The following is a 26361-nucleotide window of genomic DNA, read 5'->3' as shown; positions in this document are numbered from 1 at the left end:
CTTAGCCATTCTAACAGGTGTAAGGTGGTATCTCAGAGTCGTTTTGATTTGCATTTCTCTGATGATTAAGGATGTTGAGCATTTCTTTAAATGTCTTTCAGCCATTTGTAGTTCTTGTTTTGTGAATTCTCTGTTTAGCTCTTTAGCCCATTTTTTAATTGGACTGTTCAGTGCTTTGATGTCTAGTTTCTTGAGTTCTTTATATATTGTGGAGATCAATCCTCTGTCAGATGTGGGGTTGGTGAAGATCTTTTCCCATTCTGTCACCCGCCAGTCCCACAGCCACTCAGACCCAACCAAGTAAACACAGAGACTTATATTGTTTACAAACTGTATGGCCGTGGCAGGCTTCTTGCTAACTGTTCTTACAGCTTAAATTAATCCACTTCCATAAATCTATACCTTACCACGTGGCTTGTGGCTTACCAGTGTCTTCACATGGTTCTTGTCATAGTGGCGGCTGGCAGTGACTTCTTCTGCCTTCCTGTTCTTTCTTTTTTCCCCTGTTAGTCCCGCTATACTTCCTGCCTAGCCCCTGGCCAGTCCCACAGCACCCCCAATATGGGGTGCCCTTACCAACCAACTTCTTTCCTTCACAGGAGGCTGCAGGGCATTTACAGGCTGCGCCACAGTGGCCTCTAAGAGGAGTGAAGACAGAGGTACCTCAGGGTATGGTGAGCTAAGATCAGAAGCTTGCCTGGTCCTCAGGGGCCAGTCTCTTAAGTGGGCAGTATATCCCCTGCTTTCTGCTTGTCTCGTTCATTGAAAATAAACATCATCGGGTGGATTTAAAGCCACTTTTTTTTTTCTTGGACCATCATCCCTTATAGACAAGACTCTTGTAACCACCATTTTCCTGAACCAGATGAGTGATAGCCAGCCACCCCACGGCAGAAAAGCATGACTGTGTGTGGAGCAAATTCCTTCTCCTGGATCCTGCTTTTCAATGATCCCCTTTTGAAAACCTTGTATAGTCACATTTATCAGTCTTTCCTCTTAAGGATCTTTTAAGCTTTTAGCTACACAATTTTCTCCTGTTCTTGTCCAAGCCCATATCAAGATGGAGACATCAGAAGTCCTCATTTCAGGCCTGCCTTGCTTGTCTCTCAGGCTCACTCTGGAGTGTGTGTGGGGCGGGGGGCTGGGGAGGCAAGAGGGAGAAGCAGCTCCCAAAGTACCACAGCTGTGCCTAGTTCAGACTCATACATTTGCTTCCTCCCCTCCCCCATCAGGCCCTGATCCCATCGGGAGACCAGGTCTGAGGCAGCCATCCCAGGTAAGAGGCATGCCATGCAGTCATTAACTCTACAGCATAAGATGCTAAAAGCTGGATTTCTCTACCACCTTCCTGTGGCTGTGGCCTGGCCATAGTTAGATCCAGAGGATAGCTGGGGCCAGTCCTCCAGAGAGTGCAGGCCATTTCCCTGGCCAAGGAGTACAAGTGACAACTAGGTAGGGCCAGGGAAGGGCAGCATCTGGAAAGTCCCGGCCGTGTGTCCGTGTCCGTGTCCATGTGTGTGTGTGTGTCCGTGTGTGTGTGTGTGTGTGTGTGTGTGTGTGTGTGTGTGTGTGTGTGTGTGCAGTGAGACCCTAGTGGCCTGTGGAAGAGGAGAAGAGGCTGTGGCACAGCGAGACTATGATCTGTGTTGCCCTTTCTGTAGACAGGGCTTGAGAGCCAGGTCTCTATGGACCCAGAATTCTATGCAAATGAAGGACAATTTCTAATGCTGTCATTGTGGTTGCATTGCCCTGGGATTTTGCTTTGGGGATCTGTGTGCTGGTGCCCTTGGGTGCTGGTGCCCTTGGGGTGCTGGTGCCCTTGGGTGCTGGTGCTCCTAGGGGGTTGTTCTCTGTGGTGGTGCATTGGGACTTGACAGGCAATGGCGCACTCTGCTCCACAGCTCCACACCCCCTGTTCCTATGCAAGGCACTCTCAGGCCCCACTTGCTCTACGTGCCACATGAACCTCTGATCCTGGCTCTGGCCCTCATCCTGCAACATTTTTCCTCTGGTGGGTTTCACAATCTATCATCCTGACTATCTGGATGCTGCCTGTAGGCCATCAGCATAGGCCCCATGGTAGGAAGAGTTTAGGTCCAAAGGAGCTGGCTCAAACAGACAATGACATCCTTCAAAAGCCACCTGAGGCCTGTGCTTGACCGGGCCCCCATCTGACCATGCCTGTCCTCAGAGTTGGCGGCAAAGGGCACTAGCATTTCAGGCTCAGCAGCAAAAGTGGCACTAACTTGGCCTGACCTTATTACAATTCCAGCATCCTGCATCAGACATTCTCCCAGGGACTGACCGAGCTTGGAGGATGGCAGCCAGTAGCAGCGGTGTGTGTGCATCCTTTCCTGCCCCGAGAGAGAAGAGCCACCACCCTCCTCCCAGGTCACAAGGTAAAGTCGCCCTATGGCTGTATTGAGTCGTCCTCGTGCCTGCTGCCAGAACAGTGATCTGTGCCCATCCAGACAGGCAGAGCAAGCAGAATGTACCTGGTCCAAATGTCACTCAACATTCTGGTCCCCTCTAAAATCCAAGCCAGGCCTATTGGAATCTATGACATCTGGCTTCAGTCCAATCCTGGTGAGTCTGGCTTACAAGCTTGATCCAACCCTTTTAAAAGTCAGTATGAGACCTTGCACTTCAAACGTTCTGAAAGGCAAAGCTCCACTTTTTCCTATGCAAATTAGAGTAACAGCCCCAGGCTCAAATTATGGCAGACGCTCACTGAACCGGAAGAGGAGGGGCGATAACAGGGAAGGCTGTGCCAATGGAGTCAGTGAGTCCTCCGGGAACCGGGGTCCCAGGAACTAACTTCACCTGGTCTGATCATTGGGACTGAAGGGCCTGTTGAACCTGGCCTAGTAGGAATGGAGGATAGGGGTGTCGGCGTATAACTGCAGGGCTCTGGGGCTGCATAATGTGTGGACAACTGGCCAACAGGGGCTTTGAGCAGCAGCTGGACACTGCTTTGTAGACAGTGGTCAGCAAGGTCTGTGTGCTCAACTGACCGAGGCTGTGCCTGGCCCACAGTCCACACTGGGGGAGAAGGAAAAAGTCATGCCTATGTGCAATTGAGCACTCAGCTAGACATGCTTGTAGTAATAATGCCAGTACTGGCAGGCTGTCCCAAGAGTCCTGGCTAGATATATATGCTGGGCCGAGAGATGGGCTGGGAAGCCAGAGCTTGAAAGTGAGACATTCACTGCGAAATGTGCAGAGACAGGACAGTTCGAGATGACCCAGCCATAGTGGCCAACTCCAAATCCCTTGTTTCTTGCTACCACTGCTACTCCTGCTCTGTCATGCAAAGACCAATGTCCTGGTTCAAAGGTCATCATCAAGCAAGAGGAACTCTCTTTGTCCATTTGTTCTGTTTAGACTTTCAACTGATTGAATGAGGCCCGTCCACACTGGGAGGCCTATCTGCTTTGTTTGACCCACTGATTCAAAGGTTATTATCCTCTGGATCTTCCTCACGGACACACCTCAGATAATGTTTGACTGTATGACTAGTCCCCTTGGACACAACAAAGGTGACAAGCTCCCACCACACTGTGGGTGAGGATGACAAGGTCTGCTAACCTGCCGGTCTCTATCTCGCCCTTTCTTAGCTCCCAGCAGTGGTTTTGAAGGACTTGTGCTCCAGGGGTCAAGGGCCTGTCTGCTCTGGTCAAGCTCTGTGGCCTGGGCCATTTGTGGATCAGCTTCCCTTGCCTGTGGTTTGGGGACAGGGTTCCTGGGCTACAGGTGAGTAGCTGAGGTTTTTAGACATCCTTGGGTGCTTGATAGATGTCTAGGATCTGTGAAGAGACTCAGGTGTTTTGCGGAACTCATACACAGTTACCAATGTCACTATTTTCTCCCGTACTCCGCCCCTTCTGAAGGGTGAATACAATCATATGCAAACCCCAAAGGGTTACTCAACCCTGTCTAGACGGAGTCCTAAGTACCAAAAAAGAAGCTATGGGGAGGGGGTGGCAGGCATCCAAAAAAGGGGGCATCTGCCACTAACCTTATCAGAGGAAAAACACTGATGCTAGCCAAAGTCAATAATATTGTTTGAAAAAATAAATGTACACTGTTGAGCTGGGCTATGATGGTACATCAAATATCCTAACCAGTCCTTCCCACATGTTACCTCTTCACCTGGCTCTATGTGGTTTAGGCCACCACTGAAGAACTGGAGGGCCATCCTTTGTGTCTCTGGAGAAGCCTACACCATGTTCCTATCCCATGAGGAAGAGGAGCCACCCAAGGCTCTTTCTTCCTGATAATGTCCTTTCTCCCTGCATTCACAAAGTGAAGATGGGGCAGGCGCTTTTCTTCATGCCTGTTTGCTTATCTGTAAAAGAGGGACACTGGGTGTGCTTAATCCTGAGGCTTGAAGATGAAATACAGATCCTCACTACAGCACCACCTACATTTCCCAAGTCCTTGTCTGTGCTCTGTCCTGTCTTCATTTTAGTTTCCGGGAGGTTGGTACTCCCTCAACAGGGAAGGACTCTGCTTTGATGGGCAGACAGACCTGGCACCCATCCCACAGCCCCTCCTCAACCACAGCCCGTGTCTCCCAGCAGTGAAAGCATCATTGCCCTGTGGCTGTAACTCTGTCTTCATGGGTAGCTCGCTCCCATGATGTCAACTGAGCCCTCTTCTGGACAGGTTTGTGCCAGAGCAGTTTATGTGGTGGCTGCACCTGCTGTTACTCTCTGTGATCTGCTGTGCATCTGTCACCCAGCCACTCATGGTAAGACACTCCCCTGTGGTGGAGGTGCCTTCGCCACCAGGGGACCAGGGAGGAGAGGGACCAGTGAATGTGTTTTGATGGTGTGCGTCTTCTCTTTCAAGTTGGAACTAGATGTGATAAGAAAATCTGGGAGCCGGGGCCTGGGTTTAGCTTCACCTCAACCTGGTATTCCGAATCCTTATTTGAAAAATCCCCATAGAGATGGACAACTTTGCCTCTATCTTCAGTTTCTGAAACTGTGCCCTAGAGGCCCTGAGTCTCTTGGTGAAGGCCACACCCAGTGACCAGGTGCTGGGGACTTCAGGGTAGCGGCTTCTGGTATCTATTTTTGAACTGAGATGAAGTCATCTGGCAGTGCAGGACCAAGAAGATGGCTCTCTGTGAGAGGAGCACAAATAGACACTGTGTTGTGGCACCTCTCTTCCAGATCTGTTTGGCAGCGCTGGCCTTTGCCTGGAAAAGGAAACATGACAGCCAATTTTTTACTGAATCTTTACATGATGCAACCAGGGGTCTCGATTTGGAATTGGAAGAATACTCCAGAACCCACATTCCTCATTCTCCCAGCTCCTGTTGTTCTGACAGTGCTGAGGAGGCTGAAAGGGTGAGCAGGACGGGGAGGGTTCAGAACTGTTCTGTTCCCACCATGCAGAAGGGAACTCAGACCTCAGTTCAAATTTGGCTGCACTTTTGGAGCCCCACTGTGAGGTGTGTGTGTGTGTGTGTGTGTGTGTGTGTGTGTGTGTGTGTGTTTATGTGTAAATTTCTTATGCTTCTTTCTTTACCCCATTCCCAGTGGAATCAGAGCCACAAGGAAATGGGTGCATTTGAAAATGTAGTGGCAAATGAGAAATATAACTTCTGACCGCAGTTTCAGAGAACTTTTAGATCGTTTGCTTTTCTTCCCCCCCCTCCCCCCCCCCAGAGCTGAGGACTGAAACCCAGGGCCTTGCACTTGCTAGGCAAGCGCTCTACCACTGAGCTAAATCCCCAACCCCTGATCGTTTGCCTTTCAATGCACACACATAGAAAATATATAGCTTCCCTCTCTCCCCATGCTTCCACACAGACATTAGTGGTCTCCATGTCCCGAGTGTAGGCCCGGGTCACGCCATCTCTGACCCCATCCTTCATCACCTTCTGAGAAGCGGCACTGCTCTACTCTCTACCCACCTGCAGCCCCCCCCCCCCCCAGCTTCCCATCCTTCTTCCTCCAGACTCTCTTCCTCTGTCAGCATGGGCACCTGTGTCCAAGCCTGAGGCAATCAGCAAGCTAGCTAGTCTAACCTCTGGACTGAAAGGCCTTTGAGGAACTCAGTCCCGATCAGGCTTGAATCTCCAAACCTATGTCTGCGGTGTACCTGGCCAGGGTGCACAGTCCTCAGAACACAGGGCAGAGCTGAACCACAAGCCCAGCCCCCAAGGTTCACTTTCCAGTGCTTGCTCGATACTTCTTAGAAGCCCAGCAGCTCTGGGAGGAAGGACTGAGGGCCTCAGGGGTTGCTCCCTGAATGTGCATGGAATGGGTAAACAGATGAATGAAAAATGAATGGGTCACTATTTTCCATGGGTTTGGCTCTTGGCTAGTGTTAGTCCTGCCCATAAACAGATGCAGCTACAACATGGAAGCCATAATGATTTTATTACACCAGGCAAACAAAGGTCATTTCATACTAAAATAAACCGCTTTAAAATCACTTTTCCAGTCTTTGAAGGTCTCTAACAGGAACTACTATGCAAATGTAAAAGGCAATTGCTCCTGTGATTGGTCAGCAGTGGCCACGCCTCTCTTGTGAAGCTATGCTTTGTAATGGCCCAGAGGCAATCCATGCCAAAGGCGCTGGCTTGGGACATGAGCAGAGTTTTCAAATGGGCCTGCTCCGTCTCCCATTGCCTCCCCAACAACGCAGTGTGTGTTGACTGCACAAAGTCCCTATTTGTCCCCCGAATGCAAGGCAAAGAGCAATGATGACAGCTCTTGGGTTGGCAGGGACACCAAAGGCCTCTCTCTCTCTCTCCAGTGCTGACCCCAGTATCACGGTATTCTCCCCCACCACAGGTCTTGGCTGCCCGACAACGAGAACGCCACCTGCGCTGGGCTCAGCCACCATCCAGGGCCAAGTTCAGAGTGACCAGGGAGAGACTGAGGAAAGAGAGCCGGGTGCAGGCAGCCCTGAGGTGGGTGCAGGCAGTCCGGGGTGGGCACAGGCAGCCCTGAGGCGGGTGCAGGCAGTCCCGGGTGGGCGCAGGCAGCCCCGAGGTGGGCACAGGCAGCCCCGAGGTGGGCCAAGGCCAGAATACAATGGGCTTTTTCTGGTACTGGTACTGCCTTTTTTTTTTTTTTTTTTAAGAAGAAGCCTAAGAAATCTCAACCTGCACTTGGGAAAATCCTTTCCCAGGTCTCAGCCTGTGCTGGAACACGTGGGACAGAGACTGGGGGAAGAAAACTCTTCCATCACCTGCCTGTAATCAGGGACCTGGAGCTCTGCCCCTCAGCTCACTCAGCCATGCAGACTCACATGCATTATGTTTAATCCCCTCACATCACACTCTGTCCAGCACTAGACCTGGCATTCTGCTCTTCCAGCGATGAAAATCCAAGAGCAAATGTTGTACGTCTTCATAGACATTGACTGGGTCCAGCGACCGGTGTCTGAAAATAACTCAGCATAGTTTACACAGGCATGTTCTGGGGCTCAACATAAAATCCATTTCAAATTTTGAGATAAAACGTGAAGCTTAGTAACTGAGACAAACCTCCTCAAATTAGACATCTACCATGCTTTTTTTTTTTTATTAGTGGAACCCATCCCCCTGCCCATCTGTGGTGACCACTAATAGCAGTTCCTGGAAGAACCTTCTGCAAGTACTAGTCAATACATGTCTCCCAGTTCTGAATTCTAGATTTCAGATTTCTTGAGTCTGTCAAGAATTTAGAAGCTCCAGATAATTTTCGCACAATGATGTTGCTAAAGCATGTAATGTCACCTCCAATGAATCATCTTCCTTAAAATATCCTACATTATCACCTGCTCACAGTCAGCTCCCTTAAATCAAAAGCACATTCTGTTTGTGAGTTTGAGGCCAGCCTGGTCTACAAAGCGAGTTCCAGGATAGGTTCCAAAGCTACGCAGAGAAACTCTGTCATGAAACACCACCCCCCACCACCACCACCACCCCCACCACCCTCAAAGAAAAGAACACATTCTGAAGCAAATCCTTTTCCAAAGAAAAGAGGTGTGGCCTTCCTAGGAAGTCACATTTAAAATGAATTTAAAAAAAAAGAAGAAGAAGAATTCTGGGAAGATAAGACATGACGAAGACTTTTAAACCTGCCCAGTCTCCCCATAGAAGCAGAGTGGTTCAATTACCCCCAACCAAACCCATGTATGACAGACCTAAGTGACACCACCCACCCACCCACCCCACCCACACACCCACCCCACTCACACGCTTAGACGTCGAAGTCTCATAGGGACAGTAAGCACGGTGTACCCAGTGCCCTGAGCATTGTACCTTTACAAAAGCAGAACATGAAGGCAACTGGAGGCACCTGAGCATCTGAGAATAGGGGAGGGGCCATCTAGAGCTCCTGAGGGGTCTCTCCAGGGACTGTGCTGCCAACACCCCCCCCCCCAGTTCACAGGTGCATGTAAAGACTGGGTAGCTGATGTCCACGGAGCTTGCTGAGCTGAACAGAGCAAAGCTGAGAAACCCAACTCCCCGGGGCAAAGGCTCACGCTGAGAGAGCCACAGGCAGAGTCCACACCAAGGCAGCCACCCAAGAGTACAGCTAGATACAGATTGATGAATGTAGGCATTGCACATGAACAGCGGTCAACACACAAAGAGACAAGAGTCCCTTCTTTCCTTTTTCTCTTTGGTAACCTGCAATTTCCACTAAGATCACAAGGAGTCGTGACAAGAAGAGGCAAACTGGCCAGTCTACACACAGAACATCAGCTTGTTCAACAGGTACTGTGCAAAGCAGTCATAAAGAAATGGAGCTATGGATTGACAGAGACCCGAGCAGAAAAGTGGCCAATGAATCTCCCACATAACAGACTGAGCAAGGAAAACCATGGCTCTCTCAACAGATGCACAAAATGTGCTTGGCAGAATCAAGCACTCATTCATGAAAGAAATGGGGAAGTTTACACACTTGAAAATAGGGAAGAGAGTTTCCATAAACAAATAAAGGGTGTCGATGTCACCTAACTGGCAAATCTACCTATGAAATACTCAGAAACACGATGGAGATGACCCTCTCACCATTTCCACTAAACATCAGGTTGGAAACGTGGGCCAGTGAGATGAGGGTGGGGTCGAAGGGAAGATGGGTGATTCAAAGGAAAAACAGCAAACAGCTTCCTGGCAGCTGGCCAAAAGGTACGTGCTTCTAAGATAACAGGCAATGTTAAAAATCAACTGGGAGGCCAGGCAGTGGCGGCACACACATTTAATCCCAGCACTCAGGAGGCAGAGCCAGGCAGATCTCTGTGAGTTCAAGGCCAGCCTGATCTACAGAGTGAGTTCCAGGACAGGCACCAAAACTACACGGAGAAACCCTGTCTCAAAAACCAAAAATCAAACCAAAAAGAAAGAAAGAGAGAAAGAAAGAAAGAAAGAAAGAAAGAAAGAAAGAAAGAAAGAAAGAAAGAAAGAAAGAAAGAAAGAAAGAAGAGAAAAGAGAGGGGGGAGAGAGAGAGAAAAGAAAAAAAGTCAACTGGGGGCTGAAGAGGTGGAAGCTCTGTCTGTAAAGTGCTCTCTGTCCAAAATAAGGACCCAAGTTTCATCCTCAGCACCAATGTAAAAACAAGGCATACACTTGAAATCCCAACACTGGGAAAGTGGAGCCAGGAGCATCCCTGTCTAGCCAGGCAGGAGAATGGGTGAGCCACAGGCTCAGGTGAGAAGCCCTATCTTAAAAATCAGGTGGACAGCCCATGAGGAGCAACACCCAGAGCTGACTCCTGGCACACACACACACACACACACACACACACACACACACACACACACACACCTACACAAGTGAAAGCCCGCACACATGCACTCACACAATACAAAGCAGTTATTCCTATCTGCCTGCAGTGAAGAATATGTGAATTTGAATGTACAGCGCTGTTTACTGTAGCACTGAAGAAATCCAAGCATTCAAACGAAAATGTAAGCATGCATTCAGGAACTGTAACCGAACCCACAAAACTCTGATGAGACAAACTGAAGAAAGAGTGCACTGCCCACACCAACCCGCAGAGGGCAGTGCATCCGTGTGCTCCAAGCTGATCTGCAGATTCAGGGCACTCACCAAATACCTTAGGCGCTAGAAAACTGATGTCAGCAAACTGGTAACAAAATGAGTAAGGGGTAACAAAGGAACTAGAGTCACGAAAGCAATCCCGAAAAGGAATGAAGTTGGAAGGCTGACACTGTGCAATTCTAATATACACTACGGAGCTGCAGAAGCTGCTGTGTGCTGTTGGCAGAAACAAAAGCCACAGACCGATGAAATGGATGCCTGGATCAATGGGACAGAAGAGAGAGCCCAGGAACCACCACACGAATAGGTCCAAGTGTGTTTATTGACAAAAACATGAAGACGATTCAGTGAACAGATAGTCTTTTCAAAAAATGGAGCTGGGAAAGCTGAATGTTGATAACATAGAACAAGACCAATGCATAGGTGTTGAAATCCCACCCCTAGCGAAGGAGCTATTGGCAATTGATAGATGGTGGGAGGAGAGCCAGGTTTTGTGGGTTTTGTTGTTGTTGTTGTTTTTTAAGGGTGTGGCCTCAGTAGGTTTATTACGCTCTGGCAGAAGACCACACATTCCAGAGTATAAGCGCAGCACAAATTGTATTTGATGGTTAAATAAAAATAAGGACACAACGTTGATGGGTAGGGAAGGTGGGTGGAGGAGATGAATATGGTCAAAGTAGACTGTGCGACGTTCTCCAAGAACTAATAAAAATGGGGGGAGGAAGGGGGGATTCTTTTAAAAAGACAAAGAGTAAATGCAAACTTTAACCCATCTCATGCCTTACACGAATACATCCCAACAGGGACATAGATGCCCTGCTCCTTAAAACACATTCTGTGAGGGAAATGAGTATGTAGACACCCAGAGTCTCCAAGGATGCTAACTCTCAAATCTCTCCCCCCAGAGACATCTCCGTGCACAGCCTCATGCTGCTGCTGCTTTTGTTTATAACATACGGGAGAGTCTCTCCAGGTGAATATTCTCTCAATCAAGCCATCAGGGAGGAATTTACAAGGTAGGAGGTATGGGGAGCTCTTGCAGATCTGGGGAATGTGGCACTAGTTCATGGTCACTGCACTCACACACCCAAAGAGAACTCCAAGTTCTGGTTCCAGAAGCAGTTTCCTTCGCTTTGTTCCAGAAGGAGGTGACCTACAGACTCTCTACCCTCTCCTTAAGTCATTTCACCTCTACAGACTGAGCTTAGAGAACGGTCTTCATCACGGCTGCAGGTGAAGTCTGGGAAAGGCTGTCTAATTACCCACGTTAACAGAAGGCTCCATGTGCAGACTTTGGCCATGTGCTTGGCATCTCATTTGGGGTCAATAATGAAAGAAATTCTCAGAACAAGGGGTGATACCATCTATTTTGCAGAAAAGCATCAATGTTCTTCCACCAAAGTCTACAGTTGCAATTTATGATTCGTGACACCCGATTTCAAAGTGCCACGCTCTGTCAAGCTCTCTACCACATCTGGAGTATTTATTTGCTTTTTTACTTTTAAATGCAACAGACTTCCATCATAAGGGAACACTAACCAAGTAAACAGTCCAAGGCAGAGGCACACTCTCCTGGCACCTGCCAAGTGGATATTTGGGGGGTCTCGACACCTCTGAGGTTAGGATGCCCAAAGAGATGAGTGAACACACGGAATAGAACATTCCTTTGTCCGTGAATTTTGCTAACCAGGCAGTTTCTCCAAGGCACTTTGACTCTAGCAATATGAATAGTTGCCTGCTTCCTAGAGACAGGGATACAACAACTCCACAAGTTCAGGGGTTTCCTTTCTCTTTCTGTGGGGAATATCTTAATACTCATTTCTGTAGCATTTTCATGAATGTGTTGCCTTTGATTCTCATTCAGCTTTGTATAAATGTATTTGTCACATTTGGGGGCAGGAGAGGGCGGTAGTAAAATCCATCTCATCTTTTTGATATTTTTCGATTCTCTAAGACAGAGGAACACTGGTACTCTGTTAGATAGTGACTCACGAATGTCATTCCCTGTATTTTTATGACTGTATTGATCCTTAACAAGGTCCTGCCTGGAAGTCCCAATACTTGGAATTGCCATAGCTCAGTAATCTCACCTCTTACTGCTGCAGCTCCGGGGAAGCTACATGGTATTTTCTGTGCCCCAGCTGGCAAAGCTTTCTACTCTGACAACTTAGTTCTTCCAACTGAACAGGTACATAGACTGCCAGGAGGGGGCGCTGTGAGCAAAACAAAGAGACCATGTGGGGCATTTTCTGTATGTAGACATGGAAATCAAAATGCTAGAAACACTGATTTGGCTAATTTACTTCGATCTCCTATTTCATGGTGTTCTTTTTACTAGACCTTTCTCATATGCCTCTCGGTAGTCGATTCTGGCTGAGATAATATCTGTAAGATCCCTATGTGCATTTGGGCCTGGCATGCTCAGGTACACCGCTGAGATGTTGACCCAGGTGTGCTTAAACCCCTTAGGTTTCCCACATCGTAGAGAAACCTCACTGCCTCTTGTAGGTCTGGTCACCAGGCAGGCCATATTTATATATCCCGGTTCAAAATGGAATGTTTAAAGTGGACCCTGTCTGCCTCACCCATCCCCCAGTACCTAATCCTAAAAATCAACAAGTCCTGAGGGGCTGGTATTTGTAGCATTCCAGAGAGAGCTGGGGACCAAACCCAGGGGAAGGGAATCCTATGGAATCCAGGGAGAGCTCTCGTGGCTCCCCGAGGCAGGCAGTCCTTTGGCTCCGGGCTGCAGTGTCCTCCTCTATAAACCTCAGCAGAGGAGAGTCTAGATTTCTTCAACAACAACAAAGTATTACCCTAGTAGCAGACTTGTGACATTTAATCTGAACTCAAAGTCTTCATAAAATCCCAAGACAACAAAACAAAACTAAGCCATGAGTTAGGCGCTGGTAACTGGAGGCAGAACCGGGCTCCATCCCAGTGAGCTGAGATTGATTGCTCATGTCTTTTCTCCTCACTGCACTGCTGCTATGGGCCATTTGATAGAGTCACTGTAATTAGTACACACAGGACCAGGACATGCTTGGATCCTCCAGTTCACCTCCTGCTCTCCAGTTTACCAGGAATGAGCAGGAGATGATTCCTGTGGTGGGGGATGTGTGAGCTCTGGGTCACCACACAGGTGTTTCTTCAATGATGTCCCAACAAGGAGCAAGTATCCGAGAGTGATGCTTAAATATGGGCAAAGCCGCCTCGGGGTTGATTTCCCAGCACCTGCAAAAGTTTTGTGGGGAGCTGGAGAGATGGCTCAGTGGTTAGGAGTACTGGCTGGTACTCTTAACTCTGGTTCACAACCATCTGTAACTCTAGTTCCAGGGGATTCAATGCCCCCTTCTGGCCTCCAAAGGCACCAGGCACCCATATGGTGCACAGACATGCATGCAAGGAAAACACCCATACGTGTAAAAATAAACAAAATCTAAAAAATTTTAAGTGTTATGGGAATTCAGTGTGGATATTAGATGTCACTAGTTTGTTTTTTAAAGCAGATAGGGAACATACTAAGTGACAAGTATGTAGCCAGCTTGTCTGCCAAACAACCCTCCCTGCCTCCGGCTCTTCGACCTTCTCTTTGTCTAGTGCTCTCCCCCAGAGGTTGGAACTATTTTCAGGGCTTTATCAGGGCCCTACCATGACTTTGCCCCTTCCTCTCCTCCTGCCCGGGAAATGGACTGTTTCTTCATCACAGCCTCTTGATACCTCTGCAGCTCTCCCCCTTGCTCAGAATTTGACAAGACCTTTGGCCAAATGTTTGGAGAAGTGTGAGATTGAGAACTAGCAGTCAGTCGGGGGCCTACAGAGATTAGGCTCCAGTCGTACAAAACAAGCACTTGGATGGGTAAGAGAGGATCTCTACCCAAGAAGAGGGAACTAGAGCTGGAGAAGGCTCTGTGGTTAAGAGTGAGTAGTGCTCTTCCAGAGAACCCAGGTTCGGTTCCAGCATCCATGTCCAGCAGCTCACAACTGCCTGTAACTCCAGCTGCAGGGGACTCAGTTCTCTCATTTGGCCTCTGCGGTTGTTACCTGCACACACATCTTACACACACACACACACACACACACACACACACACAGGGGTGGCGTGGGGTGGATCATAAATACAAATTTTGGAGAAGAGGAAGAAGAGGAGAAGGAAGGGAGAAAGGAAGGGAGGGAGGGAGGGAGGGAGGGAGGGAGGGAGGGAGGGAGGGAGGGAGGGAGGAACTAAAAGGAGTCAGATCAATGGCTCCTGGGGTTTTACTCACATATGCTCTGGAAATTTTGAGTGGATTTACAGTGTATATAAATTGCTGGTGGGGTTGTTTGTTTCTCTCTATTAACATATTTGAAGGCTTTTCCTTGCCCTTGATTTCTTTTTTATTAAACTGTTCAGCTTTTTTTTTCATGGTTTGTAAGATATTACTGCACACACACACACACACACACACACACACACACACACACACACACACACACCAGTCACCTCCCAAGCTACTCTTAAGGAGTTCCTGCCTGCCACCCAGGCAGAGGCTTTCTGGCAGGAAACATTGGCCTGCCAGCATCTGGTGTGAGTACTTCTGCTGTGGCTCTCCTCAGGTGATGGAGGTCATGTCCCTGAACATGGAGTTAAGAGATGCCTGCAGCTGGCTTTCTGCCTGGTGCACACTAGCTCAAGTGACCGGTTCCCTGTAGCTCGGCTAACCTGACCTCCACCAAAAATGCTCAGGACAGTCAGTCCATCTGCCCCCAGTTGATGACCTCAGCTGAGGTCAAGCCTACTTCATTATCAACTGTTGAACATCTCATAGAATTGGATACTGTGCTAAAAATGAAAAACAGAAATGTTGGTGAAATTTTGTACCACTGTAAAGTCAAAATATTATCAGTTGAAACTCTTTTATTATTGGCTGCATGTACACACACACACACACACACACACACACATACACACACACACACACACACACACACACACACACACACACACACACACACAGAAGAACAAGAATTTGGTCTTGTTTTCCAGTGTCTGGAAGACTGCCTGGTGCTTCATAGTTACACAGTAATGTTTGTTGAGTGAATGAGCAAGTCAATGAACAAGTGGTTTTTCCTGCTGTTTCTCTTCCCTCTGCCACTGAGGAGCAAAGTGAATTCTGGGGTTGTACCTCATACTGCAGCTTGCTTTGGCTTAATTCTCACAGACTACCTGGAACATGGATGGGAAAAAAAATATCAGAAAAAAAGCAGTCAACTTTTCCCTTGTTGTTCTTATGGATTCATGCACACTTTTTGTTTTGTTCTTGGATTAAGAAATGCCAGACACTCCTTTGGGGACCTGAGCAGCACCGATGACTGGTGGGACTGGACTCTGAGCACTTTGCTGGATGGGCTGCACCCAGAAGGACCCTCTGTTGGAGCCCGGGGGGCTCAGGTGGGTATTCATTTCCTGTCTGTCAGAAACCGTATGGCAGTGAGGGGAACCGCAAGGCAGCTCCATGGCGCCATGGCAGGCAAAGAAATCTGTTAGTCTCCTTGCCTGGACAAGACTCCATGACAGCCCATGATGGCCTATGCTGGCTTCCTAAGCTATTCATGCTCTCCAGTCAATGCTTGTCAGTCCAAGCAGGGCCTGGACACTTTAACAGGGGTTCAAGGTGAGACTGAGGAAGAAGCTAGCTTACTGCCAGCATGACAAGGGCTCAGGAGTCCCCAGAGCAGAAGAGGAGCCCACGGCTAAGGCAGCAGCATTAGGGACGCTTCCAGAGAGGGGCAAGCCTGGTCCTGAATTTGAACTGCCCCGTTTCTCATTCATAGTTCACTTTCTCCCCTTTTTGAAAAATATAAGATCTTTGTCCTACGTTCCTCAAACATTTTGTCCTTTTATCATTCCTCATTTCATTTTCTTGTATTCCATGAGTGTCATGGGGACGCCTGGGGTCCTTCACATGATGGAGACTTCAAGGGGAAGGCATTTGAATGCTTTCCTTTTCCGAAGAGGCGGCTGGAGGGTGGGGGTGTCGGCTGAATCTTCAGAAAGTTGGTTTCTGGAGTACTGGTTGCATCCTTCCTTGGGTTCTCAGGACAATGAACTTCTGACTCTGCAGATGCAGTGACCCGTGTTCCCCGACCCTTGTCAATGATGCTGTACAGTGGCAATCGAAGGTCACTGTGCTCTAACACTCCGTGTCGCTTCCTCTCTCAGCCTGGAGCTCTCGGAGGGCAGTGCCATCTCATAGGCCCTTCTGTGATCAAGCAGCTGAAGGTTTCTTTCGATACTGCATGCACAGTAAGTACACCGGGAGACTCGGGGACAGGGCCCGGCAGATCAGTTAAGCTCCTCAGACAGTTGGGAGGTAGTGTGAGATTTCCAGGTGCCAGGGCCAACTTTCCTTCTGCCCTTCCCAAGCACCCTTTTGTATCCTCTACACTCTTCCCCAGAACTGTTCTCTTCACTTCTACAGTTGGCATTCTAGGCAAAAGAAGGCCTACAGAGCTAACTCCTCTGCTGAAGCCTCCAGCAGGCACAGCCTTGATTCCAGAGATCATGAAGTGGGCTGCAGAATGGTCCTTGAGAGTGGCAGGGTCCCTGACTACATAGTTGGCTGTACTCTGTGTGAATAGAGCTTGGGAGCCCCACAATGCAGATGGACTTGGGGACAGGGATTGATTGGGGGGTTACATGATTGGTAGTTTGTGCTATAGCCTCCCAGGCCATTCTCAGAGCTCATGGAAGATGCACTACCTACACAGAGTCATGACCTTGACCTTGAGAGCCAAAATATGACGCCTGGTGGTCCTGAGGCCTGTGGGGTGAAGAAGGAGAGCTCCATGCACAGCCTAGGAAGAACAAGGTCAGTGAGCATCAGCAAGAGGCTCCCAGGCCCCACACTGTGAGGTGAGGCTTATCAGCTGTGGGCTCAGCTTCTGGGCAGGCCAGCACTACCAGGGCCTGAGCAGTGCTTCAGAACAATAGTGTGGAAGAACTCAGACTCCAGTGTTCAGACCCAAGTACATAGAGGAGAACAGAACGGGACATTCTTTAAGAGTGGCTGCCAGAGCCTGCAGAGTCATGGAGGCAGGTGAATCTCTGTCTTTTGCTTTCGGTGTGCCAAGCAGGGTGCTCACATGGTCTTGATTATTCCTCCCCTAACTCCTAGGGGAGCACAAATGTGTAGCCAGAGGCTTTTGTGTGTCCTGCTCTGTCCCGCAGATGCTTATGAAATAATCACTCAGAGACTTACATTAATTATAAATGCCAGACTTATTACTAACTACCTCTTACAACTTAAATTAACCCTTTTCTATTAATCTATATTTTGCCATGTGGCCATGGCATTACTGGTCTGCTAGCATCTTGCTCCTTGGGCAGCTGGATGGCATTTGCCAGACTCCATTCTTCTTCTACTGTATCTCTGGTTGGATTTCCTGCCTGACTCTACCCTGCCTTGCCATAGGCCAAAGCAGCTTCCTTATTAACCAATGAGAGCAACAGATACTCACAGCATACAGAAGGACATTCACATCACAGAGACTACCTTTAACTGCATTGAGCAGATGAGGAGTGGGTTTTCCATCATGTATAGATATGGCACACATATACTATGCTTCCTATAGCCCAGCCTGTAGTCAGGTGCCCTGCCAGTTCTACAGGATGCCCTAGGCCCAGTTCATGGCACAGCCTACACCACAGAATGGAGTTTTGCATAAGAAATCAATCCGTGCAGTTATAGTAGTGTGCCCAGACCCCCAAAAAAGGACATGATTTGCTACTAAATATGAATTGGTATAGTCTCTTTCTATCCATGCAGTCCACTGTGAAAAGAAGGATTTGAATATCCGTGAGCCCTTGGGGAGGGCTGCTGGGCATCTCTCCCTCACAGGGCACAGGTGAGGGTAGTCACTGTCTGTTGGCTTGGGATTATGCCCTTGCTGCAGAGACAAGGAGGAGGAGGGAAAGAGGGTCAGTGGGCTCCTGGTGGGGACCCTAGCCCACAGAAGGACTGTCTGTGCAAAAATCGGAAGTCTGGGGGTCATCTGTCCCCATGAAGGCTGGCATTGGGTACACTGGGCGTGGTGCCACCAATGGGGTTTCCCCTGGACCCCCAAGTCTGGTTTCCTGTCCTCCCTCTGACCCTGAGCTGCTTTCCAGGCATGAAGCCCACTCAGCCCTGACCGCCCTCAGGGCCAACAGGTGGATCAACCAGGGCAGCAGGGCCATGTCTGTGCACTTCACTCTCTACAACCCTCCAACACGACTCTTCACGAGTGTGACCCTAGGCGCGGAGCTGCTCCCCACGGGAGGTCTTGCCCCCTCATCCTTGGTAGAGTCGTTCAGCATCTTCCATAATGCCTCAGTCCCGCAGTACCTTCTTAAGCTTTCTGAGGTGAGTTCACCTGTTCTGGGCCTCCTGCATGGACACGGGGAACTGGGGCTCCACCTGGGCTAAATACCGCTCCAGGCTAAATACCTTCTGCCTCCACGGAACTAGGGCCCTCCATTGGCCCACCTGTGTAATTTTTATTATGTCCCTTTCATACAGTATGAATCATAGAATAAGTGTTGGGACTGGAGACAAGGAAGATCCCCAATAGGGAAGCCAACCATCACATACAAAATGAGCACAAATATTCAACTGCCTCGATGTACTAAATTCATCGTGGAGGCTTCGTCAGCCCCAGCCACCATAACAAAAGACTGTCATCCCTTGTTGTTTAACATTTAACTTTCTTTTTTTTTTTTTTTTTTTTTTTTTGGTTTTTCGAGACAGGGTTTCTCTGTGTAGCTTTGCGCCTTTCCTGGAACTCACTTGGTAGCCCAGGCTGGCCTCGAACTCACAGAGATTCGCCTGCCTCTGCCTCCCGAGTGCTGGGATTAAAGGCGTGCGCCACCACCGCCCGGCTAACATTTAACTTTCTATAGTCAACCATGATCTGAAAATATGGAATGGAATATTCCAGACATAAACAACGCCTACATTTTAAACATCCTTACAGTGTATTGTGGTGTAATTACAGTGTGTTACTATGATTGTTCTATTTTATTATTGGTTGTTACTGTTAATCAGTTACTATGCCAAATTTAGAAACTAAGCCTTATTATAGCTAGTTATGCATTTATAAGAACGCTACAGTATTCATAGGGTTTGTCACTATTGAAATTTCAGACAGCCACTGGGGACTGCCATGTATCTCTGTGAGGCAAACAGGACTACTTCCCGCTGGCTGGGAGGCTTAAATAACAGACATCTATCTAACAAAGATCTGGCAGCTAGAAACCCTAAATCCAGTCCTGGCAATGCTGGGCTGTAGTGAAGAGTCCTTCCTTGGTGGTGGGAGGCCATCTTCTCACTGTTTTACAGCCTGGCTCTATTTCTGCACCAGTGAACAAGGAGAAAGTATGTGCCCTTTGGGCTTCAGTATGTGTATAGACCCCCAATATTATAGAAACAGGCCCCAGCTCATGCCTGTACCTAGCTTTAACTACTTCTATTGAGGTCTGCCTCCAAATAGAGACATTATGGGGCTTGGGGTTCCAAAACATTAATTTGGGGATATCTGCCCATCCTCCCCCCCCCCAGTCCATAGCATCAGGTGCCAGTGGTTCATGTTGCTTCAGTGAACAGTCAAAAGCCTCAGCAGCCACTCTCCATGGTATGCCACTGGCTTTGATCTTATTTCATGTTTCTCTCTGAAGGAACCATGTTCTGCTGTTGGACAAGTCAAGTCTGCTTGGCTTCAGGAAGGGAAAGAGGTCTAGGGAGTGTTAGATGTAGCCACCGCTGAGACTGGAACGGGATAAGCATGAAGCACAAATGTGGATTACTGGGAAGGGCTGGGATAGGAGAGGCTCTTGCCTTCAGCACCAAAAAAGAAAAAGTAGTCAGAAAACAAGGTAAATAGTATGCTAGTGTGATATCTTAAAATGTTAGAATTCATGCAGAAAAAAAAATGAAGCCATGTTGGGCAAAATGTCAAGAGTTTAGAAAACCAGGTCAGTTCCCTACCCTTTCTTTTGGCTCTATGCCACGGAGGAAATGGAGACACTGACTGGAGGTAGCCTCTCTGATACAGGCTCTTTATGCAGAACAATGGAACTGAAGTGTAGCTAGAGTTTTCCTGCCTTGCCCACAGTCAGGACAAATCTTTGTCACCCGCCAGTCCCACAGCAGCTCAGACCCAACCAAGTAAACACAGAGAGTTATATTGCTTACAAACTGTATGGCCGTGGCAGGCTTCTTGCTAACTGTTCTTATGGCTTAAATTAATCCATTTCCATAACTCTATACCTTGCCACATGGCTCGTGGCTTACCGGCATCTTCACATTCTGCTTGTCCTGGCGACGGCTGGCAGTGACTTCTTCTGCCTTCCTGTTCTTTCTTTTATCCTCTCTGTTAGTCCCGCCTATACTTCCTGCCTAGCCACTGGCCAATCAGTATTTTATTTATTGACCAATCAGAGCAACACATTTGCCATACAGAACATCTCACAGCACTGAAGTATTTTTATCTGGAAGGAAAAATACTTTTATCAGAAGTCTTATCAATAGTAACTGCTTCCAACATCACTGTGGTTCCCCACTGGAGTGGACTGGAGTGGAAAGGCAGTCTACAGAATATCGTGTCACAGTACCACTGTTTTGTACCTTCCCTGAGGACTCAAAGCTAACTTGGTTCTAATTAGGTTTGCAGTTTGTTAGAGTGGACCCACAAAGACACAGTACACAGAGCTCCCAGAGAGGATGGAGAATTCACAAAGCCCCTGGTGATGGCTTTCAATTCACTATAAACTTGTGAATAAACAGCAGGCTGGCATGGTGAGCTGGTAGTGGCTGTGGACACCCACATGCCTTATTCCCATGCCTCAGGGTCAATAGCACGTGTTAATGCTTCACGTGGAATTGGGTCTCTGGGAGTGTTTAGTGTGAAGAGATACCAAGCTGCCCAGGTGCCTCCTCAAGGGCTAGTTTGTTATCAAATGCTCTCGAGAAGGAACGAGACTTGCACCATGCCCACGGAAATGGTGATGGGAGACAGAACCAGGCAGAAGTCTAGACCTTGAAAAAACACCTTAGCTGACCCTTCCTTTGCCTCACTTATTTTTGTCCCATCCCAGCTGGTGTTCCTGGTACTCAACGTGACCCACCTCTGTTTCCAGCTCTGGGGAATGGCCACCAAGGGGGTCCTCAGCTACTGGAGAAAACTGAGACACTGGCTGGAGGTAGCCTCTCTGATATAGTCTCTTTACGTGGAACAATGTCACTAAAGTATTTTTATCTGAAAGGAAAAATCCTTTTATCAGGAAGCCTTATAGGTACTAATTCCAACCTCATTGTAGTGTAGAGGCAGAATAGCATTTGAAATCAGGTTTCCTTGGCATCTGATGGTGGTAGTGGTGTGTGTGTGTATGTGTGTGTGTGTGTGTGTGTGTGTGTGTGTGTGTGTGTGTGTGTGTGTGTGTGTGTGTGTGTTTCGGTACATAAACATGTGGAGGCCAGAAGCCAGTTCTGGGTGTCATTTCTCAGATACCATCAATCTCTCTTTTTAAGACAGTGTCTCTCACTGGCCTGGAAATCATCAGTTAGACTAGGCTAGCTAATTGGAGAGTCCCAGGAGTCCACCCGCACACGGGGATTCCAAGCATGTGCCACCATGACTGGCACTTTCACATGGGCTCTGGAGATTGCATACATGTCTTCATGCCTACACTTTACCAACTGAGTCATCTCCTCAACCAATTTAATGTTTGACAGACAACTTGTCACCAGAGGGTCTAGGGGGGCCACTGAGTCCTCCCTCAGCCGACTGAGGACCTTTCTCTCCTGTGTTGCAGCTCTCTATGGTTGGGGTAGCCCTGGCCTACTATGCAGCCTCTGGTTACCTCACCACCCTTGCTGAGAATGTCACTGACCAGTTCCACAAAGGATTTCATCAGATGTATGTGGACCTAAGTCTGATGGTGTCATGGAATCAGGTATGATAGGGGATTTGAGGGTACCCAAAAGAAGCCATAACTGATGTTGCTCAATGACATCTATCATACAAGGACATCTATCATAGAAGGTTCGGTGAGATGGGTGTGTTCTGTTGGATGGTAATGCTGTGAGCTCACAGATGGTAGCACTTGAAGCAGTGAGGGATATGGATAACTTCACTTGTGCCCACCAGCTGGGCATTCATGCATGCTATGTAGGGCAGAACTCAAGAGCCAGGGATGCCAATGTACTTGCAGTAGCATTAGGAAGCAGGCGTCAGTCAACACAGCCTACAGTAAGGAGGCTGGCTCTAACATGCTTAGATACATCACACCTGTCTTCCCCTTCCATCTGGTGATGGTCTTAGGTGCAGGTATTTTCTATAAGTGATGACTCCGAAGCCCAGGAAGAGACTTGAGGTCATGAAGGGGAGAAATACCACCTCTAAGTCTATGTATCACTATCTCCTAGACTTCCATCTGTAGAATGGGACCTCTACCAAAACCAAGTAGAATATGCAGGATGGGCCCCATAAGTCCCTGGAAGGAGACCTGTAGGTCAGGGGATCCTATCACAACCAGCCAGGCTCCCCAGAGGTCCACTGCTTCATGCCACAGTGAATATATGCAAACTGAATCTATTATTCCTCTCTTACTCTGGTATAGCCACAGCTAACATCTCTACCTACCCACAGATTCTCTAAGTCTTTTTTCTACCTACCTTGAGGGCTGTCAATGCCCCAGGGCCATCCTGTACCTAGAGTACCTTCACACCCTAGACAAGATGCTCCCAGAACAACCTGAAAAGTGGGGGGAATGGTTCCCCTCTAACCTCAGTGCTCCCAGCTCCACCTCTTCTCTATAACTTCCCTCTGGCTCTTCTTGTGATAAACCTTGGGCCCAGATTTCTTTTCTGCTGAGTGGGGAGCTTTTGAGGGAACAAGGATGATGTTCTTCCTCCATCACAGCTCCAGCCTTCCTTTTCTGGATAAGTGGTACCACTGTTGTCCCTGTCTCCTCGGAGGGTATATCAACTTCTACCCATCTTCTCTTCTCCAGCTTCTCACCATCTAAACTCCCAGTAAACCTTGGAGCAGAAACACAGAGTGTTCCCAAGACAACTGCTACATCTGGGGAAACTGAGGCTCAGAGGGTGTCAGGACCTTCCTATAGCCAGAGTGGCCCAGCTGTGGAAACACCAGAGACTCATCAGCCTGGGGGCTGTGTGTTGAAGGATCCCAAGTAGAGGACAATCTGGGTTTCTTCCTGGAGGACAAGAATACAAATCATCTTCCCTTTGCAGATGTCACTAGTTCTGTGACTTTATGAGTCAGTCCTGGGCCCTCCCAGGCTAAGAAGAGTTACATGGGGGAAACCCTGAAGCTATACTTCCTATGCCTGAGTGTTGAGCTCCATAAGCACTCATGAACTCCAAGGCTAGGCACAAACCAGGTAGACATCATCTTCACATCATGAGCAGCTGCCACTCCCTTACTGAGCCTGCCTCCTCCACTTCCTGCTCATCACCCCCATGGTGCTGCGCACACCATGCTTTGTACACATTGCTGGTCCTAGCAGGGACTCGTTGCATGGAGTGCACCGTAGGCCATCACTGTGCTAAGCACAAAGAGCAGGATTCCAGACACTTTTGCATCTTGGATTATAATTTCTGCAACTTGTAGGAGCCTAGTATGCCAATCACAAAAGTTGGGAAAATCATCTTCTTTATCCACACAGGCAGGAAGCTCTGTTCCTTTCTGTCCTAAAACAGGAAGTCTTAAGACACATTAGCTTAACACCTCATGGCTCCCCCAGCATATAGAACCCCAGGATGTTGCTCTTCAGGTTCTCCCAGCTGTGAGTAATGTCTTTCCACACAGTAGTGAGCTGCTCAGGCTGTTCCAAGCGCCTTCTCTTTGTTTTGGGATGTTTAGTTCTCAGTCTCAGTTATTCTGGGAAATATGTAAAGTTAAAGAAGAGCTGGGTCAGCCACAGCCACACCAGGACCTTCTTGCAAGCACTTAGCATCTACTGAGCTGTGTGTGGTACAGTATGATATGGTTGTCTGTCACACACCAAGAGGCCAGAAGCTCTAGGAAGGAAGTTTAGCAGCTTGCTCATGACTGTTCCCCAGCAGCAACATGGGATCAGATGAAGACTCTCTCTATTCCACTGTTGGCCTCACTGTGTCATCACTGGCAGGCTTTCTGGTCTACCTTTCCTGTGTGTCTGTATTCATCAGCACTTTTTCTACCGGGGGTGGGGGGGAGGGTTCAGCTCACTTTCCATGTGTTCTACCCCACAACCACAGCTATGCATCAGCCTGGATCCCAACTCCATCGTAGTCTAGGGTTCCTTTCCTGAAACACTTTGTAGGGTGCTCTTCTCACTGGCATGGGCAGAGAAACTCTTTGAGGGGTGTCGTGAGGAGAAACAGCAGTCTGTCAGGACTCTCTGAGCACTGGGCCTCCGAAATGGCTTCCCCTTTCACACCCTTCTTCCCTCATAGTGTGCTATCTTTCTGGTCATGTTTGCTTTTGCCAAAATCTTGCCTGGCATGACTCCCCTTTCCCTGGGGATTCCATTACAGCCCGGTGTCAATTTCTGGGCCTTCACTTAGCTCTTGAGTAAGAGCTGACCTGGTAAAGCTTCATCCCGCCCCATACTCACATCAGCATTCTGGCCCTGCATCATTTGTCCCATCACCACCCAGTGCCCGGGGTACAGCTCAAGCTGATCAGAGCTCAGTGCCTCTAACTCTCCTCTCCACAGGGCTGAGCTTGATGAACTGTAAAGGAGTTTATAAATTTGGTGTGCAAATATTTCCATTTTATTCCGAATATACACTATTTTACATATGTTGATCTCAATAAAACACTTAGTAAATATCTCTGCTTATTATCACCTGTTAAATTACAGCTACCAGGAAATTCGCAGTTCTGCCCAGGTCTCCCATTGTATCTCACCTACCCAGTGGGGGTTACAGTGTGAACTGTCTCCATTTTTTCCTGAGCACAGCCATGTCTTACTGTCTTGAAGGGAGCATGGTTGTGCCAAGCATATTTCATATAACCATTTTGTATCAAGTGACATACTATCTAGTGAAACAGGGAATGGCAGCCCATCCACACCACAAATGACCCCACCCATACTCCAAGAGGATGAGCATCCCAGTCCAGTCAGAAGCAGCAGTGGAAACAGCCTGTGGTCTTGGAGCCAGTTACCTGAGATGTGAACTGTGACGTATGCATCGGGAGGCCTTCAGAGCACTTTGTCACTGTCTGAGTTTAGATGTCCTTGCAGCTGCAGCCTATGGCCTTAGCCTCATCTTTTCTTTAACCCCATGAGTGGGCCATGCTTCTTCAAGTTTTAAATATGATAAGACCATGGTACAAAACTTAAAGGGTTTTCTAAGATGAGAAAGAGAGGAAGAATATGCATACATATCCTCTTGGCACATGATAAATATCTTGCAAGTAAATATGATAATGAAAACAGTTAGGAAGGCTTTCTGGTATCCTTCCAATCAGATATAGGCAAGAAAGGGGTCCACAGAGAGACCATAGCTGTGCTCTCCACTCTCGTGGCCCCTGACCCCTTGAGAGTATAGAGAATGAAGTATGGCCAGCTCAAATTGAGACATACTCCAAATATAAAATACTTATTGAATTCCACAAATTTAATATGCACACATTCCCATTTGTGCTGAATGCACGTGTTATTTTACATGTTGGTCTAAATAAAATGCAAAGTAAATCACTGTGCTAATTTTCACCTGTTAAATTGCAGCTACCAGAAAGTGTGCAGCTCTGCCCAGGTCTCACATTGCAGGTCTCCTATCCAGTACCTGGATATGCTGTCAATCATCCCTGTTTTTCTCAAGCACAGCTGAGTGTACTGATTTGAAGGGACCACAGCTGTGCCAGCCTCTCACAGCTTCCCTGGGCCTCAGTTGTCAGAGGTGGCTGCTGGTCGTTTCCCAAGCAAACTGAAAACCTTGATCCTTGGCTCCCATGGAGTTCTAGCATGCAGCATTCATCTCTTTCTCTTGGGGAAAGTAGATGAGGCCATGTGCCGAAGGCCTTTCCCAACGAGTCTTAGACAGGTGCACCGCTTCTGAGTGACCCAGGAGTTATGGGTACCTGTGTTGGACCTGGACTCTGAGTGTGCCCCTGGGTCATCCTGCTGTGTCCTTTGTCCCATCACTGTGTTTATGTGAGCCATAGACTACAAAGCTATAACATGGGGACCCTCCTAGTTATCACAGGATTAAATTTTCACTGTCTTCAAGGAAAGCATTGGTAACATGTTACATGATGAGGGAGCATCCTATCGCTGTTACCATGGCCATTCACTTACAGCACAGTGGACTGA

General features: G+C 48.2%; 1 protein-coding gene across 1 annotated transcript in view; it reads left to right on the top strand.

The window, feature by feature from the left end:
- The window catches only part of Pkd1l1 (polycystin 1 like 1, transient receptor potential channel interacting), a 127831-nt gene that overhangs the window by 92575 nt on the left and 8895 nt on the right, over positions 1-26361 (top strand). Inside the window, exons 36-49 of the mRNA XM_076546950.1 lie at positions 600-669; positions 1233-1276; positions 2273-2399; positions 3618-3753; positions 4669-4753; positions 5181-5357; positions 6813-6931; positions 10922-11032; positions 15327-15447; positions 16219-16302; positions 16719-16867; positions 18166-18400; positions 21130-21234; positions 21847-21987. Coding sequence (XP_076403065.1) covers positions 600-669; positions 1233-1276; positions 2273-2399; positions 3618-3753; positions 4669-4753; positions 5181-5357; positions 6813-6931; positions 10922-11032; positions 15327-15447; positions 16219-16302; positions 16719-16867; positions 18166-18400; positions 21130-21234; positions 21847-21987 — 1704 coding nt within the window. The remainder of the gene's footprint in view (positions 1-599; positions 670-1232; positions 1277-2272; positions 2400-3617; positions 3754-4668; positions 4754-5180; positions 5358-6812; positions 6932-10921; positions 11033-15326; positions 15448-16218; positions 16303-16718; positions 16868-18165; positions 18401-21129; positions 21235-21846; positions 21988-26361) is intronic.

Source organism: Peromyscus maniculatus, chromosome 10 (genome assembly GCF_049852395.1).
Source record: "Peromyscus maniculatus bairdii isolate BWxNUB_F1_BW_parent chromosome 10, HU_Pman_BW_mat_3.1, whole genome shotgun sequence".
NCBI classification, from domain to species: Eukaryota; Metazoa; Chordata; class Mammalia; order Rodentia; family Cricetidae; genus Peromyscus; species Peromyscus maniculatus.
The sequence above is the reverse complement of the archived record's forward strand: the minus strand, read 5'-3'. Positions and strand labels throughout refer to the sequence as shown.